Source organism: Bicyclus anynana, chromosome 22 (genome assembly GCF_947172395.1).
Source record: "Bicyclus anynana chromosome 22, ilBicAnyn1.1, whole genome shotgun sequence".
Lineage (NCBI taxonomy): Eukaryota > Metazoa > Arthropoda > Insecta > Lepidoptera > Nymphalidae > Bicyclus > Bicyclus anynana.
Window position 1 is genome coordinate 7,628,485 of NC_069104.1, and position 18,881 is coordinate 7,647,365.

General features: G+C 39.0%; 2 protein-coding genes across 3 annotated transcripts; one reads left to right on the forward strand and one right to left on the reverse strand.

Annotated features, from left to right (window-relative positions):
* Positions 1–154: 154 nt before the first annotated feature.
* On the reverse strand, positions 155–4,626 carry LOC112047361 (treponemal membrane protein B-like). The gene is made up of 5 exons (XM_052888282.1): positions 4,609–4,626; positions 3,836–3,965; positions 2,799–2,976; positions 1,628–1,821; positions 155–832 (listed from the first exon to the last, which is right to left on the reverse strand). The coding sequence occupies exons 1-5, from the start codon at positions 4,624–4,626 to the stop codon at positions 666–668; spliced, it is 687 nt and encodes a 228-aa protein (XP_052744242.1). The 3' UTR covers positions 155–665.
* A 1,326-nt stretch (positions 4,627–5,952) lies between these two features.
* On the forward strand, positions 5,953–18,641 carry LOC112047378 (glutamate [NMDA] receptor subunit 1). Of its 2 annotated transcripts, none has more exons than XR_008251980.1 (17): positions 5,953–6,100; positions 6,933–7,090; positions 7,470–7,592; positions 8,090–8,361; positions 9,003–9,155; positions 9,322–9,495; positions 10,131–10,392; positions 10,631–10,732; positions 11,644–11,758; positions 12,190–12,357; positions 12,990–13,114; positions 13,656–13,890; positions 14,534–14,682; positions 15,563–15,720; positions 16,230–16,402; positions 16,983–17,445; positions 17,514–17,653. XR_008251980.1 is itself a non-coding variant. In XM_024084490.2 (17 exons), the coding sequence occupies exons 2-17, from the start codon at positions 6,938–6,940 to the stop codon at positions 17,691–17,693; spliced, it is 2,796 nt and encodes a 931-aa protein (XP_023940258.2). In that variant the 5' UTR covers positions 5,954–6,100; positions 6,933–6,937; the 3' UTR covers positions 17,694–18,641. The 2 variants fall into 2 exon arrangements, 1 of the variants encoding a protein (XP_023940258.2); XM_024084490.2 differs by having other exon boundaries at positions 5,954–6,100; positions 16,983–17,236; positions 17,514–18,641.
* The last annotated feature ends 240 nt before the right edge of the window (positions 18,642–18,881 follow it).

The following is an 18,881-nucleotide window of genomic DNA, read 5'->3' on the forward strand; positions in this document are numbered from 1 at the left end:
AGAGCTAATAAATAAATGAGGTAACAGTCCAATGGCAGCGTGGTGGGTATAAACGCCATATCCATAGCCTCTCTCTTGGAATTGGACGGAGGCTTGTGGGTCGTTAAAATAGGTTGCACATAAATAGGTAAGTAAATAAATAAAAATGTTCAGACGTGCACATTATTTATTAACATAACAATTATTAATAAGTGAATAAGTTTGTACTTAAAACAATTTATCATATCTACATAATGTAAACTACTAAAAATATGATTAAATTCAAAGTGCATTTGAAGTGTACATAACCCAATCATTTGGTAGTTTTGCCTATATTTAAATGTTTTTATCGTAAAGTTACTCTATAAAGAAATAACGTCAAAAAACAAGGTCATCGACGCCATTTACTGCCAATGTAGCCGGGAGCGGCAAAAAACAAGGTCATCGACGCCATTTACGGCCAATGTAGCCATGGCGGTTTCGGAATCCGAAAAAATCAACTTAAAATGTATTAATACACCCATTTTCAAAACTCCCGGATATCCTTCTCGGCTTTTTTGGACCAAATTAGGCTAATATACGTTAAGTACCTATCTACCGATTGAGATCGCTAATATAAACAAAAACAAGCAGAATATGTAGACAAAAATATTACTCTCAAATCCATCGACTGGTAAAAAAGGAATCTAAGACCATGCCCAGGCTGCAGCCGGAGTCCAGGTGGCTTTCCAGGTTGGTGTCCATCCAGCAGGGCGTAAAGCTGCCGCCGCCGCGGTGGCAGCATGCTGGGCTGCACCGGCAGCACCAGCGGCCCCCGAGCTTTGAATTACTGACAACTTCAGCGCTTCCAGATCTAGAATAAGAGGAAATGTTTTAGTACCTAGCAGGTGCAATAACGTGCTGAGCACTGTTAAAATGGAATATGTACAAACAGCACTTTAAGTGTGCTACCACAAACTGTCTGAGTAGCAAACATCTAAGTCCAAATCCTTCTAGAGCTTTAATTTAGGAAGAAACAAAAAATATATAATTATTTTGATTCATAAGTAGGTATGTATCTATCTACCGCGCCTGGGTGCAGTTTAACCTAAGGGCACTCGGGCGCCCGGGTGCATCGCACCCCTTGCACCATAGGTAAAGACGCCTCTGGTACCTAGGTAGTTAATTTTGTTTTCATAATGGAGAATGTTCAATATTTTTAAATGTTAACTTTCTGCATTCTCCGTAAAAAATGAAAAATACTCGTGAAAGAATTATTTCGATAAGTTAATTAGTTCTCAATAGGTGGAAGGGAAACGAACACGCGGCCGATCACCTACCCGCTGGTCTGACCAGGTTAAGTCACTCACTGGACTCCCTGTAACAACAGCCATTAGAAAAGTTGAGGACCGGACTGTGTGGAGGGGAATCGTTAACAACGCATCGAAGGGACTGCAGTGCGGACTCGACCTTCAGCAATGAAGAATGCGACCAAGAAGAGAATTAGTTCTCAAGGTATAGAATTTTAAAGTGAGCGCGCGGCGACAGCCCGATCTATGTGCGTGACGTCATCGTCCGACACTTGCACGGCCCATTCATGCATTATTTTTTTCTGTTACCAACAAGCCTACAAGAAAACGGTATTAAGATTAAGATATAAATAACTTACCAGCGCTTTGCAGTTTAGCGGCTTGGCTTTGAGCAGCGCGTTGGATCGCTCTAGCGGCAGCGGCTTCCCGAGCGGCGGCGATTTTCTGAGCAGCAGCCGCGCGCGCTTTCGCTGCCGCTAACTGAGCTTGGGCGTGCACCGCGGCTTGGGCAGCTTCGAGCGCTTGTGCGCGAGCAGTTCTTGATGCCTCCTCACTATAATAATTTTCATTCATCATTATCAACCCATGTAAGAGGTGTTAGGCCAATAGTCCACCACGCTGGCCCAATGCGGATTGGCAGACTTCACACACGCAAAGCATTAAGAAAATTTTCTGATATGCCGGTTTCCTCACGATGTTTTCCTTCACCGTTTGAAACACGTGATATTTAATTTCGTAAATGCACACAATTGAAAAGTTGGAGGTGCATGCCCCGCACCGGATTCGAACCCTCACCCTCCGGAATCGGAGGCAGAGGTCATATCCACTGGGCTACCACGGCTTTCTAGTTTTCATTACAAAATACAAAATAGCAGCCTCAATAGCTTTGCGGTTAAGGGTAAGTTTCGTTAAACACAGACGTGAAGAAGTCATAAGTATGTTCAGCACATGTGCAATATCCTTCTATCCTCTTTCTCACGATATTGTTTCCTTATTTCTCTCTCTCTCTCTCTCTCTACACATTTCTCTTTGTTTCTCACGACGTTGCGGAGTGAATCTTCTGTACTTGTACATATGTTTTCTGTGATGATGTTTCTAAGATAGAAGCGGGGCAACTTGTTAGTAGTATGATGAAAATTCACAGCCCTTTCTGCTTACCTCTTCTGAGCAGCAATTGCAGCCTCCTTAGCATTGGCGGTAATTTGCTGCTTTCGAGAGCTAGGGAATTGGAAGTCCATGCGAGTGTTTGCCAACAATGATGTTGCCATATACACATTGGTCAACATCGTGACCAAAATATGGTAAATGTTCAGAAACGAAGACGAAGACCTGATTACCTCTTTTGAGCAGTAAACGCAGAATCCTTAGCGCTGGCGGCACTTTGCTGCTTCTGAGAGCAAGGGAATGGGAAGTCCATGCGAGTATTATGCGTAGTATATCTAACCTTAGTCACGATGTTGGCCTATACACGTCGGACAACATCGTGGCCAAATAGATAAGGTTCAGAATCGAAGACGAATAAATCCTTACCTCTTATGAGCAGCAATTGCAGCCTCAGCCTCCTTAGCACTAGCGGCGCTTTGCTGCTCCAGTGCAGCGTGTTTGACGGCGGCTACTTGCTTCTGAGCGGCCATCACAGCGGAGGCAGCTGCTTTTGCTGCCGCTATAGCGCCGGCTACGTCAGAACTGGTGTCCGATGACCAGCCTGCTGAAATATTTATTCTTTCAAATAACATTCATGATACATAGTCTTAATGTTAGTACTTAGGTAAGTAAAGAGGTAAAATGTACTCTCTCAATAAATAGTGGACTGATTTGAAAGATTCTATCACCCATAGAAAGCTTTATTATGTGGGAGTAACATAGCTACGCGAGTGAAACCGTGAGTTTCTGCTAGTGTTATTTATACAACTGAAGTGGCTCAGTACAGACTGCTGTAATCGACGTTTTAAACTATAGGAAGGTACATGCGGGGACTCAGCCACCTCACATACAATGGGGATGATGACTAGGTTTGAATATGTTGATTTTTATGATACATTCGGGTAAATAAGGTCAATGTTAACTATTGATAAAGATTGTCTGTATATACAAAATAAATGAGATTATAAAATTACAAAAACTATTAAAAATCTTTTATAGTAATTAGATGAAAATTCATACAGTTTTAGCTTCCTTACATTAAATGTGACATTTTTTAATAAATGAACTATAAACATAAACGCACAAATAACAAAGATATTAGTAATTTTGTTTGAACGCACATACAAATCTAACGATCATTACATTACCTACGACGTCATTAGTTCGTGCCATTTTGTATGGGGCGTTTCTCAGGGATCCGCGGCAGCAAATCTGACCCTTTAAATCCCTGTAGCTCCGAAAGTAATGATCGCAGATACCCTGTTCCTTTTACAAAATTGCTATAATATTAGCATAGTCTTAATTTATATACAATTTAAAAAAACTGTCATCATCCCTATTATACAGAACAGAACACATTATAATATTTGAATAATGTACTAAGGCCGACCTTGATTTTACCTAAAGCTGATAATGATGATTACCTGGGGCAGCAGTAACGCCGGTAACTTGCACTAGGCCGGGTATCAGTCCGGAAACATCCCAGCCGCCCGCACTCCTCTTTGCAGGCTGAGCATCAGTTGCGCAAACCGCAAAGGTTGCCAAAAGCACAGTCTGCAAAGAACGATAAAAATATGGTTGCAGTAATATGCTAGTACCCTATACCATCCCCGAGGTATAAACGCAGTGACGTGCACAGGATTTTCGATGTGATTTCGTCACATCACGAACATGGTAGGCACAATACGTACTAATCGTACAAAGTTTTCTGAGAAGAAGATAGAAAAAAATTCCTTCTCCAAAACAAGCAAGCAATGAGCGACAGGGCAGTAGGTAAATTCTTGGATCTAAGAAGTACGCTGATTAGTATACGCATCGACAGTAGGTAAATAAAACTTTTTGCGAAAAAAGCCCAACAGCCGTCAAAAGCCTATAGCTCAACGGTAAGAGCGGTCGGACTCATCACCGGGGATGGTTCGATCCCCGCCCCGTTGGTGTATTGTCATACCCACTCCTTGGACAGTCTTTCCCTTTAGTTGGAGGGGAATGGGAATATTGGTCATATTATTAAAAAATATGGCAAATATTCATATAAAAAAAATATATGTATCGTGTGTGAAAAAATATGCTTTTATGACCTTTAAGGTCATAAAAGGATACCCAATATAAATAGAATTCACAGTTAAAAAAAATCGTGGAGTTTAAAGATAAAACATACAAGTCAATTAAAGAACCTTTTAATAAATGAATTACACACCAAAAGTTTTGAAGACATTGTTGTGTTGTTATTTTTCCGATTTCAGAAAACTGTATGATGTTTGGTGAAGCACAATAAATGGTTTTATACTTTTGTATACGGAAGTTGGAAGGCGTTACGTAGAAAGGGATCGACAGGAGATGGGGCGATACAGTTGACCTGATAATACGTAATACAAGTACGTATAAAGACGATTAGAACAAAGTGCCTCAGACTTTTACTTCCTTTAAAAATTATTTTGAAATGAGACAATTCTGCTTGCGCTGCTTCAATGCGGATTGGAGGGCTTAGGGAATAATTAAATGCTTAGAGACCACTTCCAGACACCGACATTTTGTACTATAGACATGTTACGTGCCTACAAAATCACTGCTAAAAGTGGCCCGAATTTAGCTAGGACACGCTAGGAGTAACTAAATTGTGTAAGTATGTTTGTTCCTCTTTTACGCTGCGGCTATTGAAGCGATTTGGCTGAAATTCGGAATGGTCATGGAAATAGATTTTACTCTGGATTAACACATAGGCTACTTTCCTTTTATCCCGAAAATATCCATGGTTCCCGCGGGATTTGTAAAAAACAGAATTCCACGCGCATGTAGTCGCGGGTGGCCAATAGTTAATAATAAAATAATGTAATTAAATACAAAATAATAATTGTGCATGTGTGCGCTCAGTGGAGTAGCTAAATTCGGAACACTTTTTGCTGAGATCTTGTAGCTTATCTATAGTATAAAATATCGTCGTGCTCCACCCAGGATAAGAAAATTCTGATTCAAAGCGACATAGGCTAACCCACAGAACAGAGAACGCTAAAAGCTAACGCTGTGGGCTGACCACTAATTTTGACTGTGCTAGAACTAAGATTAGTGATAGGCGTCCACATATCCGCACCGTACGTACCTATCGGACGCATCGCATCAAACGGATTTTTTAATTTACGGTAAATAAAATCCGTTTGATGCTATGCGTACGATGCGGATCTGTGGACGCCTATCATTATGCACCTACATAGCTAAGAAATTTTTTTTTGAGAAAAGAATATCTGAGAGGTAAGTAGATTAGATGTAGTAGCTTCGACTGGTGACAGAAGATCTGGCTCAATTTTTGCGCAAAATATCAGCCTGGCTGTCGCGAAAATTCAGCCACTCTTGCCACTATTCCACGTGGGCATGATTTGTATATTGTTGATTATTAGGATAAGTTAGCTTGAGTTCCTTATTGTATTCTTTCTCAATAAAAAAGTATATGTTATTTTTTTATACTCAGTTAATTATAACGATCGAATTCGAAACACATTCCTTCTCTGTGTTGTCGGTTAATAATTGATCGGTTTCAATCGCGCCTGCGCTGTTGTCAGGGCAACGCGAGATAAGGCTCTATCTTTCGTTACAGCCTCTGGACGGCTTACGTAACGATGTTTTTTTACTTAAAAGTGGGTGAAATATTTTTGTAAATTTTCTGTATGAGAAATTAAGGGATATTATGACTTAAGGTAAGAATAGTTTTATTGGTGTTTACCTAATTATCCAGCCATTTAGGTATTAGCACATAGGTACTAACTGAAAATAAATTAGTTTATTAAATAGGGAGTTAAAGTTCAAAATATAGCGATTTAATAGTTATAGTTATTTTTTTAATCTGATTATGTGAGAGTTAAAATTACCATTAAAAAATTAAACATACGAAATTAAGTTTAAAAAAATCATTTTGATAGTAACAAATCGACGGTGGAATGTAAATAGCCCAGGATCCGTGGTCATCTTGACGAGACCACCGAAAGACTCACCTTTTTTTATTTACGAAAATTCTTGATTTTGGTAGCTAACTGGGTTACCAGGTAATAAAAAATTCCAATGGTCGAAACGGGGTAACCATTTACCTCACAATTTGTAGGAAATTATGGCTGTTAATTTGTATGATTTTGCTGGTTTTTACTGATTCTTGATTTTTCCCCCATCGCAAAGAGGGGTGTACGATTGACATCTGTGTGTGTGTCAGCCTCTGTGTCCCCCGCGGACCCGCCGTTAGGCATTACTTCGCGGGGAGAGGGTCTTGCGCTACTGCTTCTTCAGGTTTCGTCTCTTTCAATGCGGCGAAGTTCCTGAAGAACTTCCGTCGCAAACACGCTTGTTCCTTCCCTTGTGTGTGTGTGTGTGCGTGCGTGCGTTTGTGTGTGTATGTGTCTGTCTGTGGCATCGTAGCTCTGAAACGGATGGACCGGTTTCAATGCATTTTTTTTTTCATTTGAGTTTCCTTGCGGTGGTTCGTAACTATGTTTGGTTAATTGTAGGTATGTAATAGGTACTTTTTGTTTGTAATTTCAGAAACCATGGTTTGGGTTCATCTGCTCGTCGTAGCGGTTTGCTATGGCATAGTTTCAGCAGATACAGACAGACGACACGTCACCAACCCGACTTACTACAATGTGGGCGGCGTGCTTTCAAGCAACGAGTCTATCGCGTTCTTCAAGGATACCATATCGGTGAATAGTTTTTTATACTTACTCACGTCTGCAATAGTCCAGTGTAGTGGTTGGTAATCTTCTTTTATTTATGGTTTAGAGGGGTAGGGTAGGGATAGAGAAGAAGTGCACATAAGTCAAAGCGAAGCTTTACCGGGTTCAAACAAACATTATTGCAAACATCACTAACGCGACTGGCAGCGTGACGGTGTCTACGCTGCCTAACAAGCAACTGAGCTCAACCAACACTGATACCTCCCCTCCACAATAATGTAAATAATGAATATATATACCACCTGTAATTGAAGAATTTGTAACATGAGTTTCTTATTGTATTTTTTCCTTATAAAACGAAATTTTATTAATAGTTTTCATAATATAAGAGGCATAACGTTTACAGAATCTCAACTTCAAAGACAAGTACGTTCCCCGTGGGGTGACGTATCATGACTACTCGATACTGATGGACCCCAACCCCATAAAGACGGCGATGAATGTTTGCAAAGATCTAATCGGACATAGAGTAAGTTCAATATTTATGGCATGCTAGCTGTACCCGCGGCATCACGCAAAAATAAAATATACTATCCCCATGGGATTATAATTGTTTACGTAGGTTACTACTAACTAGATACATACTGGGGATGACGATCAGAGTTGAATATATTGATTTTTATGAGACTATCGGGTAAATAAAATCAAATTATTATGTAAAAAACAAAGATTGTCTGGATGCTTGCAAAATAAATAAGATTTAAATAAAAATATTTTATCGCAATAAGATCCATACATTATTAGCTTCTTTACATTAAACGTGACTAAACATTCTTTCAATAAGCTGTGTTAAATATTGCAGGTGCATACAGTGATGGTATATCACCCTCTAAATGGAGACCTTTCTCCAGAGGCTGTCTCTTAGAATAGCGGCTTCTACCACATCCCAGTGATAGGCATTTTATTTAGAGATTCTGCCTTCTCTGACGAGAAATTTTTTTCAATAAACTGTGTTAAATATTACAGGTGTATGCAGTGGTGGTATCCCACCCGTTAACTGGAGACCTTTCTCCAGCGGCTGTCTCTTACACAAGCGGTTTCTACCACATCCCAGTGATAGGCATTTCATCTAGAGATTCTGCTTTCTCTGATAAGAACATTCACGTGTCATTCCTGAGGACGGTCCCGCCGTATTCCCATCAGGCTGATGTGTGGGTGGACGTACTGAAACACTTCAATTACATGAAGGTCATCGTCATTCATAGCTCCGATACAGATGGTAGAGCTATTTTGGGAAGGTATAACCATTATTTAAATTATAATAACCAATAGTTGATGGTTGATGGATACCAGCAAGAGTGACCAACATCTCAGTATGAGAGGGGTTAGGCCAATAGTCCACCACGCTGGCCCAATGCAGATTGGCAGACTTCACACACGTAGAGATTTGAGAAAATTCTCAGGTATGGTTTCCTCACGATGTTTTTCAATACGTTTTTGAGACACGTGATATTTAATTTCTTAAAATGCATATAACTCAAAAATTGGAGCCCAGATGCCCCGGACCGGATTCGAACCTACGCCCTCCGGAATTGGAGGCAGAGGAGGCATATCCACTGGCCTATCACAGCTCTTATACATACATACACGGCTACATATACGTAAGGCTTGTATATTAATATGGCAAAATGGCTAGTTGTCTTGACTGGTGACAGAAGGCTGGCTGGTTTTTTGCGCAAAGCAAAGGATCAACCTGGCTGTCCAACCATCAAAATGCAGCCAGTGTTCTTGTTAGTATTGATATTTACATCTTTTATCTAGAACAAAACTTCACGGGGTGAAACAAGGGAGGTTGTTGAGTCCGAATTCATAAAATTAATATGGGATACACTACAATACATAACACGATACAATACTTATCTATAATATTTATTTTTAGGTTTCAAACGACATCCCAAAGCATTGACGAAGATGTCGACCGCAAGGTGATGGTTGAACAAGTGATCGAGTTTGAACCAGGGTTAGAGTCGTTTATTGACAAACTTATGGACATGAAGACAGCACAGGCGAGAGTGTTTCTTATGTATGCCAGGTCTGTAAATTGTTTTTTTTTTAGAGAATGACATAAATAATAGTATTAGAAGTAAACTAACTGAAGTTCAAAAGGCAGGAGAAGTTTTTAGCCGACACTACCCATCCTTTTGAGACGATTTTTTCTCCCAAACAGAAAAAGTAGTAAACCAAGATTATTTTTTCAGCACGACTGATGCGGATATAATATTCCGCGATGCATCTTACTTGAATATGACAACGACTGGATACGTGTGGATTGTAACAGAGCAAGCATTGGATCCTGCAAATGCTCCCGAGGGTCTTCTGGGTTTGAGACTCGTCAATGCAACAAACGAGCATGCACATATTCAAGATTCTATGTATGTATTTCAAATTCCCATATATTTTAAAATATAAGAACTTATTTACAGCTAAATTGAGGACATTTAAGTACCCAAACAGGAGATCGTTTCACATTTATTTTATTCCAACTAGTCCCTACTGCTGTTGTGGGACTTTCCGATGAAGGGTTATTATGCTAATCGTCTTGTTTCTTCGACTTCATCGACTTGTGTCGACCTCATCTGAATTTTAGGCTGTGGTATTAGGTATGACTACTTAAAAGAATAATATATAAATGAAGACCTCTCTGGCGCAGTTTTCAACTATGAGCAATGCTGGTTGTTTGTTTTCAATAGATCCCAATTCACAAATATTGAATTTCAAAATTGGCCTCATTGGTCTAACGCACAGTTCATACCATACCACAAAGATATTACTTCCAAGCAATTCACCCTTCCAATAAGATGCTTATTGGATACCGTCAAGAGAATGGGTAGAAAAACCCATGTGTCTTTCGAGTAAACCAGCTTCCATTCGATCGATCGTTCTTTCGTCCGTTTGTTTTTCGTTCGTTACTTCTCTTTCAGTTTCGGTGTATCCTAATCCTTATACCTTGATACCTTTAAACCTTTTTTAGTAGATATATTTTTTTAATTATCTTTAAATTTTGTAGTTACGTTCTGGCTTCGGCGATCCGCGATATGAATACATCAGAGGAAATATACGCTCCACCGTCGGACTGCGACAACTCGGGGTCTATCTGGACCACCGGGAGGCTTTTGTTCGACTACATACGTAGGCAGAAACTGGAGAATGGTGCCACGGGGCATGTTGCGTTCGATGACCATGGGGACAGGGTCCACGCGGAGTATGACATGGTGAATGTGAGGGCCCAGGGAGAACATGTTGCTGTTGGGAAATACTTTTATTCTAAAGTAAGTATAACCCTCTCATGGTCTAAAATAGTCTTTATCTATCTATTGGACGAAAAGTGTTTTATATGTATGATTATCCGTGATAGCCCAGTGGATTTGACCTCTGCCTTCGATTCGGAGGGTTGGAATATGTACGAGTAGGTATTAACAACTGAACGTATTCTAACGGTGTATTCGCTATGAATAAATATCTGCACGTTTTAAACTGTCCTGTACCACATTCAATTAACCATTCCAGGAAACACAAAAGATGCGTTTGGAACTGAAGGAGCATGAGATCATATGGATGGGACGTAGCTCTTCTAAACCTGAAGGTTTCATGATACCGACTCATCTCAAGGTAATGAAAATTATCTAAGCGTACGTAATAGACAGTAAGTACATTTTTAGTAAGAACAGGTAGTGCTTGTTAAATGACGAACTTTATCAGAACATCTCAAACAGTACAAAATGTCCAGCTTTAGGGCCCAAGCAACCATTGGACAGGGCTTCGCTTAGACCGTAGACGACTTTCCTCAGAATACGCGTGGTGTCAATGATTAGTTTTGTTTTGAGTTCTGTCCCTATCCTCCTTTTGATTAAACATCCATTGGGCGCTGTGAGGTATTGAGTGTATCTACATAATTCGAGCACCCTGAAATTCAAAACTGTAAACAGATTGCTGACTTCGATTTATGTAGGTACACCATCGATCTCCTATTAAAAAGTGGATGCACAATCAGCGACCAAAAAACGTCCCCACTCAATAAGTGCCAAACACAACTTCTTGGCATTCAATTCAAGTAGTCGCATTTGCAAATTCAACCTTAAACTCAATTATTAAGGTTGATTTTGCTCTGATTTGGGATTTTATTGAATATTTAAAGGCCTTTAGACATAAATTACTTTACTTACTGCCATTAGCAGAATTATTGGTAAAGAAAACAAAATTGGCCAGTTAAAGTGAACTTTTCTACATGATTCTGCGTTCTTTTAAGAGGAGTTATTTTTAAAAATTACCGACAGTTTTGAATGAAGTAGGTGCTTAACGCCTTTTCTGAGTTTCTTTTCATCACTATTGAAAAGGACCGATATCGTTAACAGCATCGTGTAATACAAAAAAACCGCATCATATTCGGTCCACTTTTAGGTAAATGCTACCATGCCATCACACTTCCCAGTTTTTACTTGATATATGGAAAACATACACCTTTGTGAATATATAACGTTGTAATATAATAAAATAATAAAAAATATATATTTCCAATGAAGGTTTTGACAATAGAAGAAAAGCCATTTGTCTATGCACGTCGAGTGGACGACGAAAGTGAGTGCAACACCGCCGAGGAAATCTTGTGTCCACATTATAACGCTAGTGATGAAACCGGTAAGTTCTCGTAGGTAATCATCATCAACATACAATTTATTTTTCTGATATGCGAGCGACTGGGGAAAGGTTTGCGCGGGTGTGAAGTCGTGCGCGCGGGGCACCACTACCCCCCTCCCGTTCCGCAAAATTTCTTCCTAATCGAAGACCGGGAAGTGGGTCAAATTAAGATTTCAAGATTTTCTAACATACATAGTTACAAATGAAACTAATTTATGCGTGATGAAGGTTTTGGTATTGTTTAAAAATGATATTTCTGTCTCTTTATTCTTGTGATTTAACCTGATATTCTCTTTTTTTGTAATTTTTTTTTACATTTAATATGAAGCATGGGGTTTCGTATCATCGAAACCAGCATAACCACTTTATGTAACTTTATGTCTCGTACTCAACTTATTGATTAGCTAACATTTAATTTGAACAATTTCCAGACCAATTGTACTGTTGCAAAGGCTTTTGTATGGATCTTCTAAAGGAGTTAGCGAAAGCGATCAACTTCACCTACTCGTTAGCCCTTTCACCGGACGGCCAGTTCGGAAATTATATCATACGTAACTTCACGCAACCTGGGGCTAAAAAAGAATGGACTGGACTTATTGGTAAGGAATCGAGATTGTAAAAAAATCCTATTAGTTATCATGTAAATTTGTTTTTAGAAATAAATAAAAAAAACTGGCCTAGTGCGTGACAGGCCACGCGCAGTTTAGGATTCCGTAGATTAAAAAAGATACCGATATCCTACAGCATGGGATAGACGTTAAAAAGTCATCATCACTACGCATGTAGGGAAGGAACTTCAATTTATTGTTCCTAAATAGTAAATGCACTCAGGGGCCGATGGAGCGAGTTATGCTTGGAGTTTCTCGCGATCAAATCAGAAATGAGGAGGTCCGCAAAAGAACCAATGTCACTGACATAGCTCAGCGAATCGCCAAGCGGAAATGGCAATGGACCGGTCATTTATTTCGAAGAGCCGACGGACGTTGGGGTCCCTAAGTGCTGGAATCTCGACCTCGCACCGGAAAGCGAAGTTTTGGTCGATTCCCCACTAAGACCGTTTAATGCTGGCGGCTCGAGACCGTTGCGTTTGAAAGTCCATGCCAGAGCACTATGTTCAGTAGTAGACGTCCATTGGCTCGTGATGATGATGATGATGATGATGATATAAATGTAAAGTACTTAGATTCTCGTAAATAAGAGAATGTTATGATGATTGACGTACATTTTTCAGGTGAATTAGTGTACGACCGTGCGGATATGATCGTTGCTCCGTTGACCATAAATCCTGAACGAGCTGAGTTTATTGACTTTAGCAAGCCTTTCAAATATCAAGGCATCACTATTTTGGAGAAAAAGGTATATAATTTAAAAATTACAATTTGAAGTTTAAAAAATGACATTAATTAACAACAGTGGCGTAGCAATCGTAGCATGTCTTGGAGGTGGCCCTGTATCAAAATTAGTTGGGGGGCCCCATATGAAGGGTAAAGATTTCTTAAAAACTAAAAATGTATGAAGACCTCATAGGGTCTTCAAACCAAAGGAGATTGTGGATTACATTTTACTAATTTTTTCACACTTTAGGGGCCCCTGAAGACCGGGGGGCCCGTATCATTCATACTGATGATACTCCTGATTAGCAGCCTACAAGGCAGGCCGTCCTTCTTATAGGGTACTAAACGACGCCCTTCGGTTTTACACGCATTCTCGTTCTCGTAGGATTAAGCTGATAAAATATAATCTAAGTATAACACTCACAAATAACGTGACTTTGAGTAAAAGTCAACATCGGTTTAGTAAATCTAGAGATTACCCCCTACAATATCACAAACTGTACCTCTAAAATATAAGTACAGTTAAAGATATTATGTGCTAACATAATACTTTTGATTTACAGCCATCTCGCTCATCGACCTTAGTGTCGTTCTTACAACCGTTTTCCAATACTCTGTGGATATTAGTGATGGTGTCGGTTCACGTGGTGGCGCTAGTGTTGTATCTACTGGATCGATTTTCACCTTTTGGACGATTCAAGCTCGCTAATATCGATGGTACTGAAGAAGATGCCTTGAATCTCTCCAGTGCAATATGGTTTGCTTGGGGTGTTCTGTTAAATAGCGGAATTGGAGAAGGTATTTACTCAATTATTGATTAGTTATTTTTTTATTAACTGTGTGACGCAAGTGTGTGTTTATCTGTGGCGTAATTATACCATCTGAGGCCCGTGGCGAATTCATTAAATGGGGTCATATGGGGGGTATAATTTGTTGCTCAACCTCTTAGCCCGGGGGGCCTTTTGACCATGATCGGCCCTACTGAGCATTTTGCCAGTCCTGTCATCCTATAGTTACGCCACTGGTATTTATCATTTTATGTGCACTCTAGAAACTTAGCGCGAGGGTAGATTTAAATGATTCATATGTGAATCGATTCGTCTTATAGTCAGGGCCAAGTATTGAAATTCGTGTAAGCATGAGTCGGACAAACTATGAATGTGTCGAAGCAAAGTGTTGGGGCGTTTTACTTTCAAACCATCTTCCAAATTTTGGCGCGTCCGATAACAATTTATGTCCACTAAAAATTAACTTACAAGGTTAGCATGATTTTAAATATTTTTATCTAATCTGCAAAAATCGGTTCTACGGTTGTAATATTCTTCATTTTCAGCATCACTACGGTCCTAGGCCTCCTGGAACCGGCCTTTCTCTATCACACTCTTAATATCTTCAATTCAGTGAATATATCTCTTACTTTTCATTTTCTAATACATTTTAGGTACCCCTAGAAGTTTTTCGGCGCGTGTGCTTGGGATGGTATGGGCTGGCTTTGCTATGATCATTGTAGCATCTTACACAGCCAACCTGGCTGCGTTCCTGGTGCTTGAGAGACCGAAAACTAAACTCACAGGCATCAACGATGCTAGGGTAAATACAGTTTATATATTTTTGAACAAGAGATTTGATTTAGAACAAAAAAAAATAATCAGTCCAGTGGCGTAACTATAGGCAGGTAGGGCTGGCTGTTTGCCACGAGTCTATGGCTCGAAGACCCCCCCAACACGCAAGGCCGAACCATGACCATTTTTTGAACCCCATTTTTAAGCCCCATTCAATGAATTCATCACGGGCCTCAGATGGTATAGTTACGCCACTGGAACACTCAAAGGAAGCTAAATAATCGTGTTAAAGCCTGTTAGCCTATTAGTCTGTGCACGACCTTTGTGATCTAATAATATTTGTAAGTTTGTCATGCTCCTACCATAAATAAATTGGTAACCAACTATGGAGTTTAAAACAGAATTGGTATTAGATTTTGATCACGAAGCGGCTTTTTCATTTTTTCTTCGGCATATATCTATGATCAATGAGACATCATGGCCCCCACAGAACAGAAAAAGATTTTGCCACACATCCTTATTAATACTTCATGTATTTATTTATACATCATATTGTCATCTTCATATACTTTTAGATACTTCCTCACGACCTCATAAATCCAGTTATAGGTAGGTACTCCTATAACTGGGTTCATGAGGCCGACGTTGTACTGTTGCCTGATTAAAAAATTCAAAATTCATTTATTTCAAGTAGGCTCAGTTTACAAGCACTTTTGACACGTCAGTTGACTATTTGTAAAGATTCTAGGTACGGTTCTAGGTAGGTATGATGTTGAGCTGGTGGGAATTCGCATTCCCCCTAAGCTGACAAACTTTGAGCTATCACAAAATTGCGAATTCCTGGTTATTAGAACGTCAATTTTTTTTTTCTTTGTGATATAAAATTCACAAGATAAGTTGTCTTACAGCTTCGTAACACAATGGAGAATCTAACCTGTGCTACGGTAAAAGGGTCTGCTGTTGATATGTATTTCCGGAGGCAAGTGGAACTATCGAACATGTATCGCACTATGGAAGCCAATAACTACGATAACGCGGAACAAGCTATTCAGGATGTTAAGAATGGGTAAGGTATATTTTCATTTGGTAGTTACCAGATTAATTATTTGAACTTGATATTACTGGAAAATAGTCAGCTTAAACTAATGTGGAAGATAGTCAGCTTAAAATATATAAAATTTAAATTGCGCAAGGTAGATATGTAAGTAACAGATCTTCAATTTGTTGGTTTGTGCCCATCAGTGGCGTAACTACAACATCTGAGCCCCGTGGTTAATTCAATGGATGGAGCCCTAGAGAAATCATCACACCATAATTTTCTTTAATGTTTATTAAGTTTATGGCATCTTCGAGGCGTGGCTTTATGCCAGGCTGGCCACCCTATAGTTACACGATACACCACTGGACGATAAATCTCCGTAGCTTGAGTTATTACTTATGAGTATATGTTCCTGTAATTTCTTGGAAAACAGATGAATGTAATTCCTTGTCACAAATAGTGTTTTTTTTTCATAAATAGGTAGGTATTTCTAAAATGTAGTAGATACCTACAAACTAATTTAATTTCTTATACAGAAAGTTGATGGCTTTCATTTGGGACTCCTCAAGATTAGAGTTCGAAGCGGCGCAGGACTGTGAGCTAGTAACGGCTGGAGAACTTTTTGGACGTTCTGGTTATGGCGTTGGTTTACAAAAAGGATCGCCTTGGTCTGACTTAGTTACGCTTGCCATATTAGATTTTCATGAAAGTAAGTATTGTTGGGCATATAATCGTCTTAGTTATTATCAGCTGCTAGACGTCCACCGCTGGACTTAGGCCTCTTATAGGTTCTTACAAACACCACGGTCTTAAACCGCATGCATCCAGGACATCCAGCGGATATACATAAATAAATATTATGAAACTCTGACGTAAAAGATGGATGCGTGTTTACCTGCCTTGTATTAGCTTCAAACTGGATGAACCGATTAGTATAGGGTTTTTTTAAGGCAAAAGGGTCTTTAGATTTTATTTACACTTTAGGAAGTTGAACCGAAAAACCTTTTTTTTACATGTAAGTTTGTTAGAATTAGAAAATAATATACAAATAATCTCATAACGTTTTGTCTATTTTCATTATAGCCAACCAAAATAATAACTATCAATGTCAAAGTCAGCACGATTTGAACAGAAAACTCATTATAGGTTATGGGCCCATCTACTTAAAATATTAAAAAAAATTCTTGACTCAAAAGTCGTCGTTCTAACAACAGTTATGAGTGTTTAGGTTCTTTTAGCATTTTTGATTGAACCTCTATGGAGACTATTACTATTGCAAATATTTTCAGGTGGCATAATGGAAGGATTGGATAATAAATGGATTCTTCGTAATAATATGCTGAATTGTGAGGAAAACGAGAAAACACCCAACACATTAGGCCTGAAAAACATGGCCGGGGTGTTCATTCTGGTGTTAGCTGGCATTATCGGGGGTATAGTTCTCATCGTGATAGAGGTGGTGTACAAACGCCACCAGATCCGTAAGCAGAAGAAGATGGAGATCGCGCGCCACGCGGCTGACAGGTGGCGCGGAGCCGTTGAGGTAAAGCGAGCAAAACTAGAAGTGGACCACATCAACATCAAACAACAAATCGAGACAAAAATGTAAAACGACCCGCGCTCCCTTTGATCCGTTTACAAAAATATTGTTAAAGACCAATACATATTATTCATATAATTAAATAAATATTTCACGTTCATTTTAGATTTTGTAATTTCGTAATTGCCTACATCGGATTATCGTCGTCGGTTGTAAGTAAACATGTGTTTTTGTAATACTAATTATCAGTGTGGCGTCTAATTTTTTTGTACGTTTACAGAAACGCAAATCGTTGAGGGCGTCTATTTTGCCGTCGCAGCGACGTGCGAAGTCGAATGGTGTAAAAGAGACGGGAAGCATCAGCTTGGCGGTGGATAGAGGAGTGCGGCGGCGCGACGAGCCACGCGTGCCGCGGTACATGCCCGCGTACACTCCTGACGTTTCACATCTCGTTGTTTAAATGTTCTTAAACTTTAAAATTATAATTTATAGCCACAAATTATGCGGCATCTATGTCACTGTTATTATCACTGTAATGACCTACGCAATTATCGTTTTTTCATTATTTATTATGGAAAAGCTCAAATAGGTATTATTTCGCGTAATGCGCGTTTTGCGGTATATTTTGTCTATACAGTTCTTTTTAAGATTTCCTCAAAATTTATGAAGTATTAAAGAAATTATTTTTTATATATGCTGACAAGGAAATAGATATACTATAATGGAATTGCAAATTAAGTGATTTATTAATGTGTCTGTGGAAAGTGACGTATTATACGAGTACCAAGTGAGACTCATGGCAATTTCATTTCGCCGGGCCCTAGAAAATGGTAATGGTAATTTATTTTATATCAAATTACGTGTGCTCAAACCTCGCGGAATGGGGGGCCTTTCGACCGTCGCTCGGCTCGTTGCATTTTGCGAGCTTTGCCTCTAGTATAGTTACGCCACTGTCTGTGGATATTTATGAAAAAAATATATACAGGTACTTACATAAAAAAATAGTAGAAAATTGACATTTGACTGTACATTTGACCGGACTCATTACGTAGAGGTCATGGTTCGATCCCCGCCCGCTGGATTATTGTCGTAATCAATAGTCTTTTTAGACTAGTTGGAGGGGATTGCGAATATTGGTCATATTTCAAAAGATATAGCAAATATTTTTTAATAGTAATTTGTGTGTAGTGCAGCAGTGAGGAATCAGTCTGTTACGGAATTAAATATTAGATATATATAAATTGAATATAATTATTATATATATTGCTATGAATATGTAATTTGTAATATGCTATTCAATGTTTTACAATGTGGCGTGAATGTATATAGATATAATAAATATAAATTAAGTAACACCAAAATAACAACGAGAAAATAAAATTGAATGAAAGATACTTTTGTTTTTTTTATTATTCCTCAACTCTTATTGAAATAAATGCAAATGACCTTAATTAAAAGAGAATACAAAAGGTATTCATACACTTTTTTAAGTCTGCCACTAGGCACTTCGTTATTATTTAAATAATAGGTATTGGATAGAAGCAGGCGTTACTTTGCGGAAGTTCATCATGATTATATAATGATTTATTTATTTTGCTATCATCCGCGAAAATTCGGCGAACCCATGCGACAACGTCACCCAGGTCCG